General features: G+C 41.8%; 1 protein-coding gene across 1 annotated transcript; it reads right to left on the bottom strand.

Annotated features, from left to right (window-relative positions):
• Positions 1 to 5598: 5598 nt before the first annotated feature.
• On the bottom strand, positions 5599 to 18547 carry LOC120992442 (3-hydroxy-3-methylglutaryl-coenzyme A reductase-like). The gene is made up of 20 exons (XM_040421423.1): positions 18537 to 18547; positions 16639 to 16822; positions 15572 to 15683; positions 15405 to 15492; positions 15230 to 15314; positions 15037 to 15142; positions 14199 to 14305; positions 13711 to 13830; positions 13306 to 13469; positions 12908 to 13146; positions 12631 to 12800; positions 11691 to 11885; positions 11417 to 11575; positions 11164 to 11321; positions 9926 to 10031; positions 9669 to 9839; positions 9237 to 9377; positions 8989 to 9147; positions 8097 to 8251; positions 5599 to 6179 (listed from the first exon to the last, which is right to left on the bottom strand). The coding sequence occupies exons 1-20, from the start codon at positions 18545 to 18547 to the stop codon at positions 6125 to 6127; spliced, it is 2685 nt and encodes an 894-aa protein (XP_040277357.1). The 3' UTR covers positions 5599 to 6124.
• Positions 18548 to 19092: the final 545 nt, after the last annotated feature.

Genomic DNA, 19092 nt, shown 5'->3' with positions numbered 1-19092 from the left:
CACAGGCTATACCCACAAATTTCGGATCTATGAGGGAAAAGATCAGACCCTGGAGCCGGTCGGTTGCCCTGACTACCTGGGGAGCAGTGGGAAGACAGTCTGGGACTTGGTGTCACCCTTATTTGGCAAGGGGTACCATCTTTATGTGGACAATTTCTACACAAGTGTGGCCCTCTTTAGGCATTTGTTTCTAGAACAGATTTGCGCCTATGGCACCGCGTGAACTAGTCGCGTGGGCTTCCCCCAACGGCTCGTTACCACCCGTCTTGCAAGGGGGGAGAGGGCTGCATTGTGTAAGGAAAAACTGCTCGCGGTGAAATGGAGAGACAAGCGTGACGTTTACATGCTCTCCTCCATTCACCCAGACACGACAATCCAAATTGAGCGAGCAACCCGTGTCATTGAAAAGCCCCTCTGTGTCCACGACTATAATTTTCTCATGGGAGGGGTGGGCTTCAATGACCAGATGTTGTCTCCGTATTTAGTTTCCCGACGCACCAGACGCTGGTATAAGAAGGTGTCTGTATAATTAATTCAATTGGCTCTGTACAATAATTTTGTTCTCTACAGTAAGGCTGGGAGAACACGATCCTTCCTCAAATTTCAGGAAGAGATCATTGAGAACCTCCTGTATCCAGAAGGTTCCGTGGCCCCATCCACCAGTGTAGTTAGCCGTCTACACGAGCGACATTTCCCCAGTGTCGTTCCTGGTACCTCAACCCAACCGTCACCCCGAAAAAGATGTCGTGTCTGTAGCAGGAGTGGAATAAGGCGTGACACCCGCTATTTCTGTCCTGACTGTCCTGACCACCCTGCCCTATGCTTTGGAGAGTGTTTCCGGAAGTACCACACACAGGTACACTTAGCATAGGGATTGCATCTCACAGGACAGGCACACAGGGCTATTAGGGCCCTTTCACTCACAGCTACTGCAAACCTCTCCTTTCACCTGGGATAAAGTGCATAATGTACTTCGCCACATCTTTAGGGATTTGCGCTTTGCACATTGTCCCATGGGGAAGGAGAGGTTTGTCCTATAAAAGGTAAAAAAATAAAAAAAATTAAAAAAAAGGTAAGCAAAAAAGTTTACTTCAGTTCAAAAAGTTAATAAAAAGTTTATATGTTCAGTTCAAAAGTTATTATAAAGTTAATAAAATTTATTGTGTTGCGGCCTGGTTTTTTCTTTTTTGTTTTGTTTTTTTTACCTTCCAGGTGGACCAACCGATGAACGAGCTGCAGCACTGATGTGCATGCTGACAGAAGCATTGCGCTGCTGTCAGATTACACACAAGTCAGTGTATGCGGCGCTGCAAGACGAGATTTCTCCTCTGCAGTAAAAGATACGTTTGCTGAGGCATATGAGCTGAGGAGGTGGCGGTGTTCATATGCTTTGGCAAACACTTTGTATATATATAAAAAAAAAATTATCCCGGCAATGATTTATTCATCCACATCGATTGATGTGAATGGATAAATCTGGTTTGCCAGGGCATACAAGCTAAGTGGGTATGGATGTTGGGCGAAGCTCCTATGTCCTGGCAGACGCCTTTCCCCTCCTTTTTCTTTTTTTGGCAGAGATTTTTTCATCCACATTGATCGATGCAAATGAAGAAATCTGTGCCGTTCATTTTTTTCTTTCAGCCCAGAGGCTGAACGGAAAAAAAAATCTCATTACCCGTATGCTCAATATAAGGAGAATAGCAGAAACTCCTAATGCTGGCCATACATGTAATGATTGCGGAGACCCTCAAAAGCCAGGGCAGTATAAACACCCCACAAATAACACCATTTTGGAAAGAAGACACCCCAAGGTATTCACTGAGGGCCATATTGAGTCCATGAAAGATTGAAATTTTTGTCTCAAGTTAGCGGAAAGGGAGACTTTGTGAGAAAAAACCCCAAAAAATCAATTTCCGCTAACTTGTGCCCAAAAATCTTTTTTATATGAACTCGCCATGCCCCTCATTGAATACCTTGGGGTGTCTTCTTTCCAAAATGGGGTCACATGTGGGGTATTTATACTGCCCTGGCTTTTTAGGGACCCTAAAGCGTGAGAAGAAGTCTGGGATCCAAATGTCTAAAAATGCCCTCCTAAAAGGAATTTGGGCACCTTTGTGCATCTAGGCTGCAAAAAAGTGTCACACATGTGGTATCGCCGTATTCAGGAGAAGTTGGGGAATCTGTTTTGGGGTGTCATTTTACATATACCCATGCTGGGTGAGAGAAATATCTTGGTCAAAAGACAACTTTGTATAAAAAAATTGGAAAAGTTGTCTTTTGACCAAGATATTTCTCTCACCCAGCATGGGTATATGTAAAATGACACCCCAAAACACCTTGCCCAACTTATCCTGAGTATGGAGATACCAGATGTGTGACACTTTTTTGCAGCCTAGGTGGGCAAAGGGGCCCACATTCCAAAGAGCACCTTTCGGATTTCACCGGCCATTTTTTACACATTTTGATTTCAAATTACTTACCACACATTTGGGCCCCTAGAATGCCAGGGCAGTATAACTACCCCACAAGTGACCCCATTTTGGAAAGAAGACACCCCATGGGCATAGTGAGTTCATGGAAGTTTTTATTTTTTGTCACAAGTTAGTGGAATATGAGACTTTGTAAGAAAAAAATAAAAATAAAATAAAATCATCATTTTCCGCTAACTTGTGACAAAGAATAAAAAATAAATGAAATACCACCAAATGAAAGATCTATTAGTGAGAAGAAAAGGAGGTAAAATTCATTTGGGTGGTAAGTTGTATGACCGAGCAATAAACGGTGAAAGTAGTGTAGGTCAGAAGTGTAAAAAGTGGCCTGGTCATTAAGGGTGTTTAAGCTATAGGGGCTGAGGTGGTTAAAGAGGACGTTTCATGGGTCCAGACATTATAAAATAAGTGGCACTTTAGGTAGGGCATCAAACAGGGATCTAATAGAGCTTACTAATATTCCTGGGTGCCACTCCGTTCGCCCGCTGTGGCCCCTGTTAATTTTCGCGACTGGTATACTAATTACTAGTATCAGAGCAATGAGGAGGAGACGCCAGGGTCTCTTAATGGGCGTCTCCTTCTCCCTGGCTGTATCGCTGTCCAATCACAGCGCGTCACAGCAAGGGAGAAGCAGACACCCATTCAGAAACCCTGGCGTCTCCTCCTCATTGCTCCGATACTAGTAATTAGCATACCAGGTGCAGGAATTTACAGGGGCCACAGCGGGCGAACGGAGCGGCGCCCAAGTAAAATAGTAAGCTCTATTAGATCCCTGTTTGATGTCCTACCTAAAGTACCACTTATTTTATAATGTCTGGACCCATGAAAGGTCCTCTTTAATTTGTTCTTGACATTGGCACGATAATGTACTCTGCTGCAATGGTGATATGTCTATTGTGGACACATCATCGCTGAATCCAGTTACTGGCTGCAGAGGAGCAGATGATCATGCCGGACAGGAAGTAAACAAGCCGCAGACTGGAAGAGACACACAGAATAGAGTGTGCAGGACCAGAGCTGCGGAGAGCAGGCAAGTATGAATCTTTCCATAGCTGAAGGCACCTGTGAAAAGTTATCTATTCCCAGACAACCCCTTTAAGGCAAGCACTGAATATAGCACTTCCACCTTTTGCGTTTCTTTTATTCCCATTTACACTTGCACATGATTCTCTGCATTTCCAGGACATCCATATAGAGCTTTTCTCACTTCAAATTCATAGATTTCTTACAAGTATTAAGTATGTTTTCCAGTTATAAAATGCATAGTGCATTACATATTTACTTCCAGGAATTTAGAAAAGGTCAGTAATTTCTGAAATTATATTCCAATAAATATGGTTTAAATTCCAGTTTGAAGTTATCCCCTAGCCACAGGATAGGGGATTATTAGATCAGCGGGGGTCCTACCACTGGTACCCCTACCTATCACGAGATCAGTGGGGGTCCCAGTGGTAGGACCCACACAATCTAATAGTTATCCCCTATCCTGTGGCTAGGGGATAACTTTAAACAACTGGAATACCCCTTTAAATTCTAAGTAGCCCAATTACTTACATGTTGGTCAGAAAGAGCCCAATGTTACCACTTTATTACAGTAAAATTATTACTAAATTATTGGCCATTAATGAAGGAGTCGGAGTGTGATAAAATGCAGGAGTCAGAGCTTCGGCTTACCGACTCCACAGCCCTAATCCTCATTATGAGATTTATGGTCCTAACTGTTACATATGTTTTGTGCTTCTGATGTGTATTAGATCCTTTGTTCCTTTCTTTAAGACACCACTATTGGTAAAGTAAGACAGGCACCACAGCAAACAACAAAACTTAGAAAAATAGTTACATTTATTCCAGTATCTTAAAGATAGCTTACGATTTTATGTACAAGATAATTCTGACCTTTTAGTTCATGTTCCAAGAAATACAAGATAAGATCCAAGATAATACAAGAAATACAAGGGGATTATTAAAACGGAAACAGATGCTTTATTCGTAAAGATGTCACCTCTTCACCAACATGAGAAGAGGACACAAGCACCGGCTACAGTAGTCAACACATTGTTTTCAGGTCATTTATACACCACAAAACCAATAGATGGCTCTGCTGTAGATGCTAAGTACTGTACAAACAAGTAATGAGGTACAAACAGGAAAATAAAAATGATTAAATAAAAAAAAAAGGTACAAAATTAAATTTAAATTAAATATTAACTTAACAGTTTTTGTTAGAAAGCTGTATAAAACCGTACTCATTTCTACCACGGCCAAATCTGGAATCGGAGTATGACACAGGCTGCGACATTGCACCTGGTATGGCAGGAGATGGTCACAACTATTCTAACTGAGGTAGCGACAGACCACCAAGAAAATTTTGGCTGCCAATACCTGAGAAGTCACATTCAGTACTCATGTGGGTAAAATTGTATATTTTGGGGGTGTTTTTTTTCAGTAGCACCTGCAGGAACAAATTAGGAGGAATTAAAAAATAGGCCTGGATAGTAAAAGATTTTTTATAAGAAAACTCACAACAACAGCATATGTATGGCTGGAAGTAACGTATTTCGATTGTAAAGAAAAATGGCTATGCAAGTACATGCAGTCATAGGGACCCGTTGTATTTTTATTAGTGTATATCATTGCTCTCCAACCCATGTACTTCAGCTAAAGTGGAATCACAACTCCCAGCATGCCCTGCCACCACAGCTGGAGACAGACAGATTAGAGACCTGGCGTCCTATAAGGCCTCTTTCACGCGGGCGTGTGCGCCCCGTGGTCGTGCTGCGGGCCGCAATGCACGAGCATAGTCCGTGGGGCAGCCACTTGAATGGGTCCGCTATCCAGCCATTCCGCAAAAAGATAGGACATGTTCTATCTTTTTGTGGAACAGAAGTACGGGACGAAACTCCACGGAAGCACTCCATTCCGTACTTAATTCCGCACCATTCCACATCACCAGATTTGCGGACCCATTGAAGTGAAATGGGTCCGCATCCGAGAAGTGGAATGCCCACAGAACGGCACCCGTGTATTGTGGATCCGCAAATGCGGTCTGCAATACGGCAGCGGGGCGCACACGCCCGTGTGAAACAGGCCTAACAGGTTACATGATCTGTCACCACACACTTGCTTGGCTGTACTTGGAACTCGCATAGAAAAGACTGCAGAGCGCCAAGGATGTGCCGCCACCTCTCCGTCCACAGCAGTCAGGACATGGAGACAGGGCAGGACCCACATCTATCAGAAATGTATGGCATATGTGTGGATATGCTATAAATGACCACGCTGAGAATACCCCTTTAAAGAAAGGTTCATTGTGAGCGGTGTAAAAAACAAACAAAATGAGATCCAAGCTCTCCATTGATTTGGCTTTTGCCTCAGCAGCAAACACATCGCCAACAGTGATTACTGGAGCCTTTAAGACTTAACAAAGCGGACATGAGGCACGTAGAGCTTCATTTAACACAGGTTGAGCTGGCTTAAGTCTTCTTCTCATGTTGCCTGCACAACTTTCTTTTCCCACTGGTGACAAAGCACCTGTACATTATAGAACGTTTCTGCAAAATATTCTGCTCTTTTCCTTAGATTTCCCGCTATGGTCCATCTAAGATCCAAGTGAAATTGCTGCAGGAGGTAATGGATCATGCAGCTTTCTTCGTGCATGTGCCTGGCATGTCTTGAAGGTTAATTTTGGACCTAGGAAAAAAAAAAAAGTGCATTTCTTAATAAACAGAGATCTCACATGTGATCAAGAGAATAGACATATTAAAATATTAAATCCAGTGACAGTAATGCAATCTTGAAAGTCTTCCCTTCCCTGATCACTGTACAGTGCCGTCACGCGAGTGCTGGGTGTGATGTCATGAGATATAACAAATATCAGGTGGTGGAACATTTTGGGTTCACCTGCGGCATTTACATATTTTTTTTTACATTTTTAAATGAGTATCACTTAGGCCTCTTTCACACGAGCGTGGCGTGTGAGGGCCCGATAAGATGCGGGTGCGTTGCCTTAAAATGCACAATTTTTCTGTGCGAGTGCAAAGCGTTTTAATGCGTTTTGCGCGCGCGTGAGAAAAATCGCCATGTTTGGTACCCAGACCCAAACCCGGACATCATCACTGAAGTTCAGGTTTGGGTTAGGTGTTGTGTAGATTTTATTATTAATTAACATGATTATAAGGGAAAATAATAGCATTCTTAATACAGAATGCATAGTAAATTAGGGATAGAGGGGTTAAAAAAAAAAAAGTTAACTTACCTGCTCCATAGCTGCCGGGCTCTGTTCTATCTTCAGGACCTGGTTCATCACATGGTCCAATCACATGGTTCATCACCATGGTGAGGGACCATGTGATTGGACCATGCGATGTGACGTCACCACAGATCCTTAGCCGGCAGCTCAACATTACAGAAGAAGACAGAGATCCGCAACTACGCGATCAAGTGGACTCGGTGAGTTAATTTTTTTTATTTTTAACCCCTTACATCACTATTTTACTTAGCATTCTGTATTCAGAATGCTATTATTTTCCCTTATAACCATGTTATAAGGGAAAATAATACAGATGGGGTCCCCAGCCCGATTGTCTCCTAGCAAACATGTGTGAAAATTGCACATCATCCGCATATGCTGCAGAATATAGAGCATGCTGCGATTTTCACGCAACGCACAGCTCATGTGCACAGCCCCATAGAAATGAATGGGTCCGGATTCAGTGCGGGTGCAATGGGATCACCTCACGCATTGCACCCGCGCGGAATACTCGCCCGTGTGAAAGGGGCCTAACAGATGTGGTATCAGAAATGCAGTTTTCTATAGAAACAGTTGTAGAAAAAAAGTCTCAAAATGTTCAAACACAATTTCAGATTTTTCCAGTGTGACAGAACATAAAAATACAGAACACAAAATAGTGATCCATAAAATGATTACACCAACTAGGGCTGAAACGATTACTCGAATTAATCGATTAACTCGACACAAAAAAAATCCTCGAATCGATGACTCGTTTGTGCCATGTGACCACAGAGTGTGAGTGAAGAGCTTGCTATTACTCACGCTCCGTGGTTACCCGCCTGCTCGCACAACACTGCCTTGGATCCTGACGTACACACATCTTCAGGACATTTTAGTTCACGGGCGCTGAAGCTGGGCACTGATGGCTAGGAAGGGGAGTGGGAGAACTGATGGCAGTGGGGGGAGCTGATGGCAGTGGGAGGGGAAGAAGCTGGTGGAATTGGAGGGGGAGCTGATGGCAGTGGAAGGGGGAGCAGCTGGTGGAATTGGAAGGGGAGCTGATGGCAGTGGGGGGAACTGATGCACTTGGGCTGATCGCACAAGGGGGAACGAAGGGTGTTGGCAGGGGGTCTGAAGAGTTTTTATAAAGGAAAATAGTCTATTAATTCATATTTTCTTATTAGATTATTTGATTAATTGTAAAAATAAACGTAGAATACTCGATTACTAAAATAATCGTTTACTGCAGCCCTAACACTAACAGTGGGGAAACCAAAGTACTTTTAGTACAGGTTAGGGACCATTTATCTAGTTCATTTATATATTTTATCTTCAAAATTTAATGCAAAAGAAATGAAAATTCTATGCAGTATTACCTGTTGTGGACCATGTGGCTCTTGACTAGATGTCCAGCTGCCAAGGCAGCCAAAAGGGAAAGCTCTCCTGCCAATACTGTGCCACAGACAATCTGTGCAAGCTGACAGGCATTTTTGCCAGGGTATTCAGAGCTCGCTCCTTGGACTCCTAGCATCTGTACATAAAAATAGAATAAGGAAGAGTTTATGAATATAGTACGATTTAAGCTGTTCTATAAAAAAAAAAAAAATATGCATTACGTGACATATTTCCTCATTTTTGGTTTAACTAATGTCAATCAACACCACCACCAGATCACATCGTGCATTTACACTGCGCCAACAAGCAGAGAACTGCCCGCCTGTCAGTGGAGGTGAAGTGCTGCCTGATCTGCTGCCCAGAAACAACGATTGAAACTGATGAACGAGTGTTTTATTAAGTTCAATGGGTTATCTACAGCAGCTTTACATGGGGAGATTCGTTCGTAAACTGGTCTAAATGCACACTTACACACGTATTTTAAAGACAATAGTTGCATAAAAATGCAAATGGTTGGGGGATGTGAAAAATGCTGCATGCTTCAGTCAGGGGTCAATCATTATAAGGATTGTCGCACCAGGATGATCCCTTTTTCTTAAGCTGTGTTAGTGAATATGATCAGAGGAAGGTCCTCTGCCCGGAAACTGCTGCTATGAGCCATGCATTATAAGGATGGACATTCATCTAAATGCAGCCAGGTAATACTATATTAAGTCTGCAGCAACAGAAATGAAGGGTGGTAACTTCCAGGAGAATGAGAAATTAGTATTAGAAGGACACCGATATAAAACATCACGTAATTGTTAAAAGTAGAGATCTGCCGGTAGTTGAACAAAATGTTGTAAAATGAGTTTAAAAAATGAATGTGCGTACTTGTAGGCAAGCCTGTTGTGGGCCCAGGGTGGTCCCTCCTCCCACAGTTCCGATCTCTATAGAAGGCATTGTGCAGCTGATGTACAAGTCCTCATTTGTGGGACCTGTGGCCTCCATCAGGGTGATGCAGTTTGAGCTTCCAACATTTTGAGCGGCATCCTGCAAAACAAGATTGAAAATGCTGTTATAATGTAGAAATAACACAGTAAGATTTTATTTTTGTATTTTGTATATTTCCAACAACTGACCTGTCCGCAGGCAATGTAAATTGCAGTCACAATATTGGCCGCTTGTGCATTGTAACCTCCGATACTGCCAGCCATTGCAGAGCCAATCAAGTTCTTGTTGATGTTCACTTCAACCAAGGCGGCTGTAGATGTCTTCAGTAGCTGCAGATAAGAACGCAATTTAATGTCAGACACCAAAACCATGAGACATTAGAGAATTTGTACAAGATTAGAAGAAAGGGTCCACGTTTCCCCAGAAACAGCGCCACTCTCATATATGGTGAATGTCTGGTATTGCAGCTCAGATACATTCAAGATCTTTAAAATCCTGTACAAATACTCAAAACCTCCCAGAAAAAAATCTAAAAAATACAAATTAATGCTCCAAAATGAGCAATGACACTACTTTGTCTTCATCCCCTAATTTTGGAATGTGATGAAATTCCTTTTTACCTCTCGCACCACATTTGCTGGTATAGTAGCTTCACAAACAACAGATTTTCCTCTGCCCTCTATCCAGTTGATTGCAGCTGGCTTCTTGTCCGTACAGTAGTTACCGCTAACAGCAAGGACATGGAGCTCAGGAAATTCTTCTTGTAATCTGGAAAGCGCCTTCTCAGTGCCCTGTACCAATTACATCAAAATCTTCATTACACTCAGGAAACAAGAAGTGTCACAATTCCAGAAGTAGCGTGTGTTAGTTAACATACCTTTGATATCATGTTCATCCCCATAGCATCTCCGGTTTTGGACTGGAAGCGAATATAAAGATTTCGTCCAGCGACACTGGTCTGCAGTCTCCCAAGACGAGCAAACCTAGCAGAAAAGAGACACCAAGAAAACCAGTGAATTTTTGTGAGCATTTTAACCACATTTTGTTATAATGGTTCATAATAATGAAGTGGGTTAAAAAAAAAAAAAAACACACGAGGGGCTGACTAAGACCGCTAAATCCATTTCTTGGCAATAAAGGGAATCTGTGACCCTGATTTTGGACTATTAGGCCGATTTCACACGACCGTATGGCTATTACAGTGTTTTGCGGTCCGTTTTTCACGGATCTGTTGTTCGTTTTTCGTTTCCGTTGTGTTTCTTTTTCCGTTCCGTTTTTCTGTATGGCATATACAGTATACAGTAATTACATAGAAAAAATTGGGCTGGGCATAAAGTTTTCAATAGATGGTTCCGCAAAAACGGAACGGATACGGAAGACATACAGATGCATTTTCGTATGTGTTCCATTTTTTTTGCGGACCCATTGACTTGAATGGAGCCACGGAACGTGATTTGCGGACAATAATAGAACAAGACTCAAAATGTAGCAGAACGGAAATGCGGACATACGGAAACGGAAGGTTCAAGGAGTACATTCCTTTTTTTTTTTCCGGACCCATTGAAATGAATGGTTCTGTATACAGACCATATATGGAACGCAATAAACGGGCCGTATATGGAACGCAAAAAACGTTTGTGTGAACGAGCCCTTAGATAGAGTAGTAAGTGTATAGTATTTCAGAAGAAGACTCCAGATCACCATTTTTTATTTTCTCACTGCCCCCCATCCCCCAGGGTCAGCACTCAAATACACAGTCCAGACTAGTGCGCTGTTCTAACATAATGGAGAGGACTCAAGCGCATGCACAGCAGTCCTGACAATGTATTTCACTGCTGCTATTGGTGCTGACAGCAGCAGGAGGGGGGGGGCAATAGGGAACAAAAATTGTGATCTGGACTCCGTATCTGCAGTACTACACATATATTACTGTAGATAATTGTCCAAAATCAAGGTGACAGATTACCTACAAATGTCCATTGTAGGAAAACTTAGTTAAGAAAAGTTTGTGTCGATCCCAAGGTAAAATTCTTGTGGTTTTAGGAGACTAATGCTTACTTTTACTTGATTTGGTAAAATGTGTGCGCATGAAATATGGACTAAATTTCCACTTACCTGCTTGTGCTATCAAAGGTATCTTTTATAACTTTAAAACCCTCAGGACTGTCAAGCCAGTTCTTAACTTCAGCAGCATCGCATGCAGAAGGCAACCTGACAACTGGTCCACGAGTCATGCCATCAGCAAGGATACGGCTGTGGGCACCTCCACCCAGCTATGAAGAAAGGACAATAGAAGCTCAGTATTTGCCACTTACTGGCTCAAAATTGAAAAGGACTTTCTAAAGAAGGTTCTTTGAATAAATCTCACCAATATGGCTCTGCAGCCTCGGTTGGTGCTAGCCACAAGGCAACCTTCTGTTGTAGCCATAGGAACCTGAAACTCTTTATTATTCAGGAGGAGAGGACCTGCCACACCAACAGGGATTGGCATATACCCTATTACATTCTCACAGCATGCACCCATTACCTGGAAAACAAAATAATGCAGGCTTAACACATGAACTATAGCATGTAAATACTAGCAAAATAAATGTATGACCTATAAAAAAGAACCAGACACAGATGTAAAAATATCGACTTACCAAGGAGTAATTGTAGTTTTTGTAAGGCAAGTTCAACAGGGGGGATGACTGAGGCAGCTTGGGCGCCAGCATTTGCCTGCGAATAGCAACTCCTCTCTCCGGTGACTCCATCATGGACTCCAGCTTATAGGATGGGATGTGTTTAGCATTCACCAGCTTGATCACTTCCGCATCACTCAAGTACTGGGCGCCTTGCTACAAAGAACAGAGTGAGAAATCTGGTAAGTGATTCATTTAAGGAAACTGCAAAATACAAAGCTACATCTCTCCTTTTTAAATGTATTACGTCACTAATCTCCTCTGACTAAGGCCTCATGCACACGACCGTGTTGTTTTTTGTGGACCGCAAACCGCGGAACGGGCGGCCCATTGTAGACATGCCTATTCTTGTCCACAAAACAGACAAGAATAGGACATGCTATATTTTTTTTGCGGGGCCTCGGAACGGAGCAACGGATGCGGACAGCACACGGAGTGCTGTCCGCATCTTTTGCGGCCCCATTGAAGTGAATGGGTCCGCACCCGACCAGCAAAAACTGCGGCTCGGATGCGGACCCGAAAAATGGTCGTGTGCATGAGGCCTAAGTGCGTGTATGTGAAGCTTTTTCTCTACTGATCCCATCTGCAGAGAGATGTTCATGCTTGCACCTCTTCATTAGTAAGCAAATATTAAGAGGGATTATAAAAAGTGATTATCCTGGAGCTGAGATCTTGTTCAAGTCAGACACGTCCACTTTACATCACATCAACATTTCTCTTTTATACCACTGCGTTTCTAGCCCTGAAGCGGGGGCGGGTTATTGAGAGACTCATACATCTTTAAGATTATATATATATATATACACACACACACCATATAGCGGTACATGTAAAATGAACGTAACTAGTTTTAGATCAGCAATGTTATTTTTTCTCATGCAATTACCCTCTGCCCTCTTACCTCTGGGTTTTTCAGGATACGAAGACATTCATCAATGGGTCGGGGCTCTGTTGGTATATCAAAGTTTGTTTCCTTTTCCTCTTCACTTGAATCAGCTGACGATGAGGAGTCATCCAGTATAAAGTTACCTTTGGGTGAATTTTCAAGTGGCAATGGCTTTATGACCGCTTCTGAGAATGCACAGACAGAATTTAGTTAATTAAAAATAATAGGCAACTCAAAAGCATTTTAGATTAGAAACAAGAAAAAAAGTTTGTAATCATGGTTGTAGGTATACCTTTCTCTTCCTTTGATGAAACGTCTTCTACTTTACATTCTTTTGGGGTTGTTTCTGGCACCGATTCCATTCTGCAGCAATGCTCAACCTGCTTCTTCTGCACAGTGACTGGAGAGGTGATAGGGTTCTTCAAGGACAGGGTAGACTCGGTCTCCTTCTGCTCAAAAAATATGTACTTGACTGCCAGAAGAAGCGCAAGACCCAGTGTTATGACCTGTTCGATGTCCATGGTGATCATCCTGTGGAATACAGATAAAGCACTGTCAGATGTTTAGGCTTAAAGCTGATTCTTGTTAACTTTGGTGGACAATTTCATAAAATGCATAATTTTTACCTGTGTGACGAATTAAAAATAATAATAATAATAATAATAATAATAATAAAAATACTGCACTCACCTAGACAGATAGAATTGCCAGAGAGGCATGTTGGGCTCAATCCATTTTGGCATTGAATAGTCTAAGCCAATGGTAATCTTGTGATCTGAAATGGCAGTGCTGTTCTGAGGGGACGGTTCACTTATCCACCGACTGTGAGCGTGGACCAGGACCAGACCTAGGGACTGAATTGTAGCAGAATTTTTTTAATTTTAACCAAATTGCTTTAATAAAAAAAAAAATACAGAAAAAATTACAATGATCATCTATTTTCTGTCACGGTAAAACGGTGGTCCCACAACAAAATGCAAATGTGCTCACAGATAGCAATTAAAGATTACTACAGAATCCTTACCACAAAGTACACAAGTCAAAGACAAAATCCATTCCCAAAAATGGATGCAGCTGAAGAGGAGCGACACTCACCATGATCATCTTCACTCTCTGTGTGACAGGGTTTGGCTTGTTGTCTTCCTCCTCTTCCAACACATTTCCAAACTTAGTAAGCTGCCAGATTGGACGCCCCTCCCTGCTTTCCCTGGAAAACTGTTAAAAGATGAAAGAAAGTTCTTCATCTACAATACGTATACCTCCAGGCTACAGAATAAACTGGGACAACTATCATGCGTGATTATTAGCTGTTGTTAAGGTGCGTTTACACTGCGCCGACAAGCAGATGATTTTTGGGAAGGAGGCGTTCCTTCTCGACAATGGGCTGCTGTTCAGTGAAGGTGAAGCGCTGCATTTACATACAGTGATCGCCTGAGCAGTAGGAGGAAGAGTGATGTCTATTGCCATTGCTCGTCCTCATACAGCCGCTTTGTTTCTGTGATTTGTGGCCCCTTTAGACTGGGAGATTATCGGGCCGTGTAAATCCAGCATAAGATGAGGGACTGCAGCTTTAAAACACTCACCTCCAGCACCAATGACACGCAGGCTGGGAAAAACGTTATGAAGGCAAAATAGTTTGCTAAGATGGACATGCAGCCAAAACAGCACATTATCTCCAACTGGCGAACGCCTGCATAATGAGGATAATTTCACATGTAAATTACAGGTAATAACAGGATGAACAATATAAACATAATCACAACAAAGATATGAAGACTGAAAAAAATTTAAGCTCTAGAATCCTTTAATGTAATTGAGCCCCTTTAATGCAGATATCACACCTGCGTTCATAGACTCGTTAGAAAATGGATAATGGGTAACAATGTGCAAACGTCAGTTGTCACAAGCCATCATATGTTTGGCTGCCTTTGCTTTAATTGCATGTGAATTGTAAACCTAGAACAATTCTATATGTGCACCGACCCTATGTACTCTGAACAATTCCTTGATACATTTTGAGACTGTTAAGCCAAGACTAACTTATAACTGGATGTAAGAAAACTCTAAGGCTGCTGTCACAGTGTACATGTGTGTCAAATGTATCTACAGGCCCTCCATCTTACCCGACGAAGCCAAAAGAGCATCTGTTTGACCTCCGTTAGTCGGGTATACTTTTTTTTTTAACGTTGTAAGAATAGCACATACAGAGGCTGCCAGCAAAAAAATAAAATCATACACTGCATGGCATGCGCCTGTTAACATAGGGGCCCACGGGTGACAAATGCCACTGTATGCCTATACAGTGGCATCTGTCGAAAGTATATGTTGGAGAATCCATCCCCCCACTCTCCCCCCCAGGTGACGCTTCTCAGGCAAGACGATGCTAAAGGAAGATGTTGTGTGTATTATTCTGCTACTAACCTGACATTGTTCCCACTCCAATCACTAGACATTCAACAAGCGCATCCAGGGTGAATGTAGGCCCCAGGATGGCCATGCCACGAGCAATGTTGTCTCGAACATCGTCCTGGAAAAGGAATCAGGTAAATTTACGAGCGTGATTTACATACAGTGAACCCAAATGTTTGCTTACTGGCATGATTTAGGTGCTCACCTGTGAGTTGGAGCTAAGGGGCAATTTAGCTAATGCACTGGCCTTTGAGAGATCAATAAGCAGCAGGAAAAAAGGAAGAGCCTCACTGCAGAAGACAAAAAAGAAAAAAGTTACATATACATATAGATGGCAAAAAGATAAAATGGACCAACAGTGACCTGGGTGCTATACTTACTTCAAGCCTGTCAGTTCTTTATCCAGGAAATTAATGATCACTGTGCTGAAGACAAAGCTTGAAAAGATGGTGAAGAGGCCAGCAATACCTGAAACGTGATTAAATGTCAATGACAGAAGCAGATCAATCACACTGGATTATGGAGCTCAAAGGACACATATACTCACCTAAAATGTATTTAGATCCAAGCTGCCTGAGGTTCTGAAACTGAAAGTAGATGTAGAGGATGGCAATGCACCGTGTGATGGTTAAGATGATGATGTCGCTGCTTAGTACATCCTGGAAAAAATGTGGGGTAAAAAAAAAAAAAACATGTGAAGAGGCCACAGGCAAGTCATGTTAAATAAATACACACCGTAGAAGAAATAATACATACGGTAATATGCTCCTCCATATTAAAGTACTAGCACCAAAGGTTGTGGACACTTTTGGGAGCATTATTATTATTGCAATCTAATAATTTGGGGCTAATAAAAAATAATTTTTTAACAGTTTTTTTTTTAACAATATTAGAAATTTTCAGTTTCCCTTCTACAGTTTTGTGTTTCAGTACAGGCTCCCTGCTTCACTCTGACTCCATCAGAGAACTGCTCTGATGGTCTGATCTGTAGCCCTTACAGCTCATAAACACTAACTAGTGCTAAACTGGTATCGGTTCGATAAGAATTTAGCTTAAACAAGTGTTTATGTACTGTCAGGAGTTCAGAGATAAAGGCTACAGATCCAGGGGACAAAGCAGCCTTCTGATGGAGTAAGTGTGAAGCAGGGAGCCTGTGCTGAAACTGAAAGCTGTAGAAGGACAACTGTTAAATGTTTAATAAAGACCAACTGAGAAAATGATTTTTAGCCCCAAATGAGTAAAATGCAATAATATAAATGCCCCCAAAGCCTTTAAGACTATCTCTTCCTCACAAAGGCTTATTTCACCTGATATCATCCTGTCTGACATCTCACACAAAAGCGTTACATGCCCATGAGTGTGTTTTACAGAAATGCATATAAAGCATTATCTGGAGGCTGGATTCACACTATAATAGCAGAAAATACCAACGTCCATGTCATACCCATATAAAACTAAGTACAGAGAATAATGCAGGGATGCCAAATTACTCTATAATAACTTCCACACACATGAATGGGGATCTAGCCAATTTTTAGGTGGCTTCTGCTAGGATTTCTAGAGCCCTACAGTAATGTAAAGTAAGACTTTATATGGCAAAGTGTCAGAACTTACTTCATCAAACTTGGGGCACTCATAGTTCCAGCCGCAGATCTTATCATTCCCTGTGAACATGTTCATTGACATCATGCAGATGGTGATGGTCACCGTACCCACGATGACCTCCCAGGGATGGGAAGCCACAAACTGGCCATGCATGCGAAACAATCTGGACAACATCTTCACGGCTACTGGTGACCTAGGGAAAGAGGAGAGGATTATTTCCTTCCAGTTCAATAACCTCACATGCCCTGTATGAACAGGAGAAACCAGAGACTGCTTACTTCTTACAACCACAGCATCTAATCTCAGAAGATCAAATGTACAAATGTACAGTGCTACTTCTACACCCCACTGCTGGACCCAGCCACTTTAAATTCCGGAGTTGGGAATACCCCTTTTATAATGATAAAGGCTGATGTCCACAGTAAAGTATTCTTATAGTTTGTGAACAGGAGGCGGTCAGGCTTTACTGCAAACTTGCTCAGTTTACAGCAGGGCTTTCAGTTCAAGATCCCAATGACTTTCACTTTCTCTCCTGGACGTAACATCAGCTTGTCCTTCAGGACCTCCTGTCTGCATCAGATATCATCTACATTCATCTGAATACACAATCCACCTTGACGAGTGACTACTCAGGGCCTTGAAGTCTGTACTTTTCACCTGGTTTACATATAACAGAGATACGTACAGTTACACATTACTGCAGAGATGGCCAACCTGCGGCTCTCCAGCTGTTGTAAAACTACAATTCCCACCATGCCCTGCTGTAAGCTGATAGCTGTAGGCAGTATAGGCATGCTGGGAGTTGTAGTTTTGCAACAGCTGGAGAGCCGCAGGTTGGCCATCCCTGCATTACTGGAACCTTTCTACATACTAATCATTATCATTTTGTCATTGGACCCAATCGGCACCAAGTTCAAGAACATACAGATTCCCAATGAACACTGGGGTCATACTTAGAAATTCTTGTTAATCTGATCTACGAGGACAACATTATAGAGCTCATCACTTTCTCCTATGACATCTGGAAAGAGTACAGAGGAGAGCGACTAAACTGATAAGGGGCATGGAGGGTCTTAGTTATGAAGAAAGATGAAAAGATTAAATTTATTTAATCTTGAGAAGAGACGTCTAAGGGGGGACATGATTAACCTATACAAATATATAAATGGGCCATACAAAAAATAGGGTGAAAAACTGTTCCATGTAAAATGCCCTCAAAAGACAAGGGGGCACTGCCTCCAACTGGAGAAGAAAAAGTTCAGTCTCCAGAAGCATCAAAGCTTCTATACTGTAAGAACTGTGAATCTGTGGAATAGACTTCCTCAGGACGTGGTCACAGCAGGAACAGTGGATAGTTTTAAAAAGGGTTTAGACGAATTCTTAAAAGTAAACAACATTAATGCTTATGAAAATGTGTAGAAATCTGAGTCTCACTTCCTTCTGGGATTCGCATCCCCGCCTATCCTTTTTTTAACTTGATGGACATATGTCTTTTTGTAACCGTATTAACTATGTAACTATGTAACAGACATAAATGGCACATCAGTGCTCCTGACTACATCTCAAAGGTGCTGTATAAGATTGGTGGAGGACAATTATGTCCCATCAGAGTCAGAGTCGTCCTGAATGCCAACGTATTTCTTTTTCATTGATGACGCCTTTCCAGCAAACACATTTTTGTATTTAATCTTAGCCTTTTTTGTTCCATCTAAATTGCAATAAAAAAAAATTCATTCTGGAGACATATGTAACCTTCTCCTCTACTGAAGGACAAGTGGTAGACACACAATGTAAAAGCAATCATATTCCATGAAAGAGATAATACATTTCTAATAACTCTCTTCACTAGTGACAAATCACCCTAAACGAGATCTTAGATCATAGGATACATGATATCATATCAATACCTTAGACGCATATCCCCAATTGGAAATAAAGGAGCAGAACTGTGAGTAGTCACCAAGATGAGGGTGCGTGCTTCCCAAAGACTGAACTCCAAGGTATAAGACAAGTAAAATAAGCAGCTCCACGTAGAAGGCTAAATACTGTGCAAATTTATTCACAGATTACGTTTCCGCTCCTCATTGGAGACATTTACATGCAAAGTAAATCAATGTTACAGCTTACAGTCACACCCATGTCACGAATTATAATGACAAAAAGATGTACCAATAAACTGTAGTACATAATACATAATTGCTCTTCATGATAAGTGGACGCATCATAAATTCACCTGAATGCATTTCATGCGAAGCGCAGAGTTGATCGGTTAATTTTTCTCTGTATTCAATAAAAATAAAAAAAAAGAATAAATCAGTATAATATAATAGTATGAATACAGATTTCATATCCCATGCAAAGTCAACTTAGTCTAGATCAGGGGTGTCCAAACCTTTTTGAAAGAGTGCCAGATTTGATGAAGTGGACATGTGCGAGGGCCAACCATTTTGCCTGACATTCTTT

The sequence above is a fragment of the Bufo bufo genome, chromosome 2, assembly GCF_905171765.1.
Source record: "Bufo bufo chromosome 2, aBufBuf1.1, whole genome shotgun sequence".
NCBI classification, from domain to species: domain Eukaryota; kingdom Metazoa; phylum Chordata; class Amphibia; order Anura; family Bufonidae; genus Bufo; species Bufo bufo.
This window is presented reverse-complemented; position numbering and strand designations above follow the sequence as displayed.

Excerpts from the sequence above, each read along its gene's own strand:
- LOC120992442 (XM_040421423.1), bottom strand. Across the intron at positions 15,493-15,571 it reads TGGATCTAAATACATTTTAG|GTATTGCTGGCCTCTTCACC; the intron begins GTGAGTATATGT and ends ATCACGTTTCAG. Across the intron at positions 11,576-11,690 it reads AAAACTACAATTACTCCTTG|GTAATGGGTGCATGCTGTGA; the intron begins GTAAGTCGATAT and ends TTTGTTTTCCAG.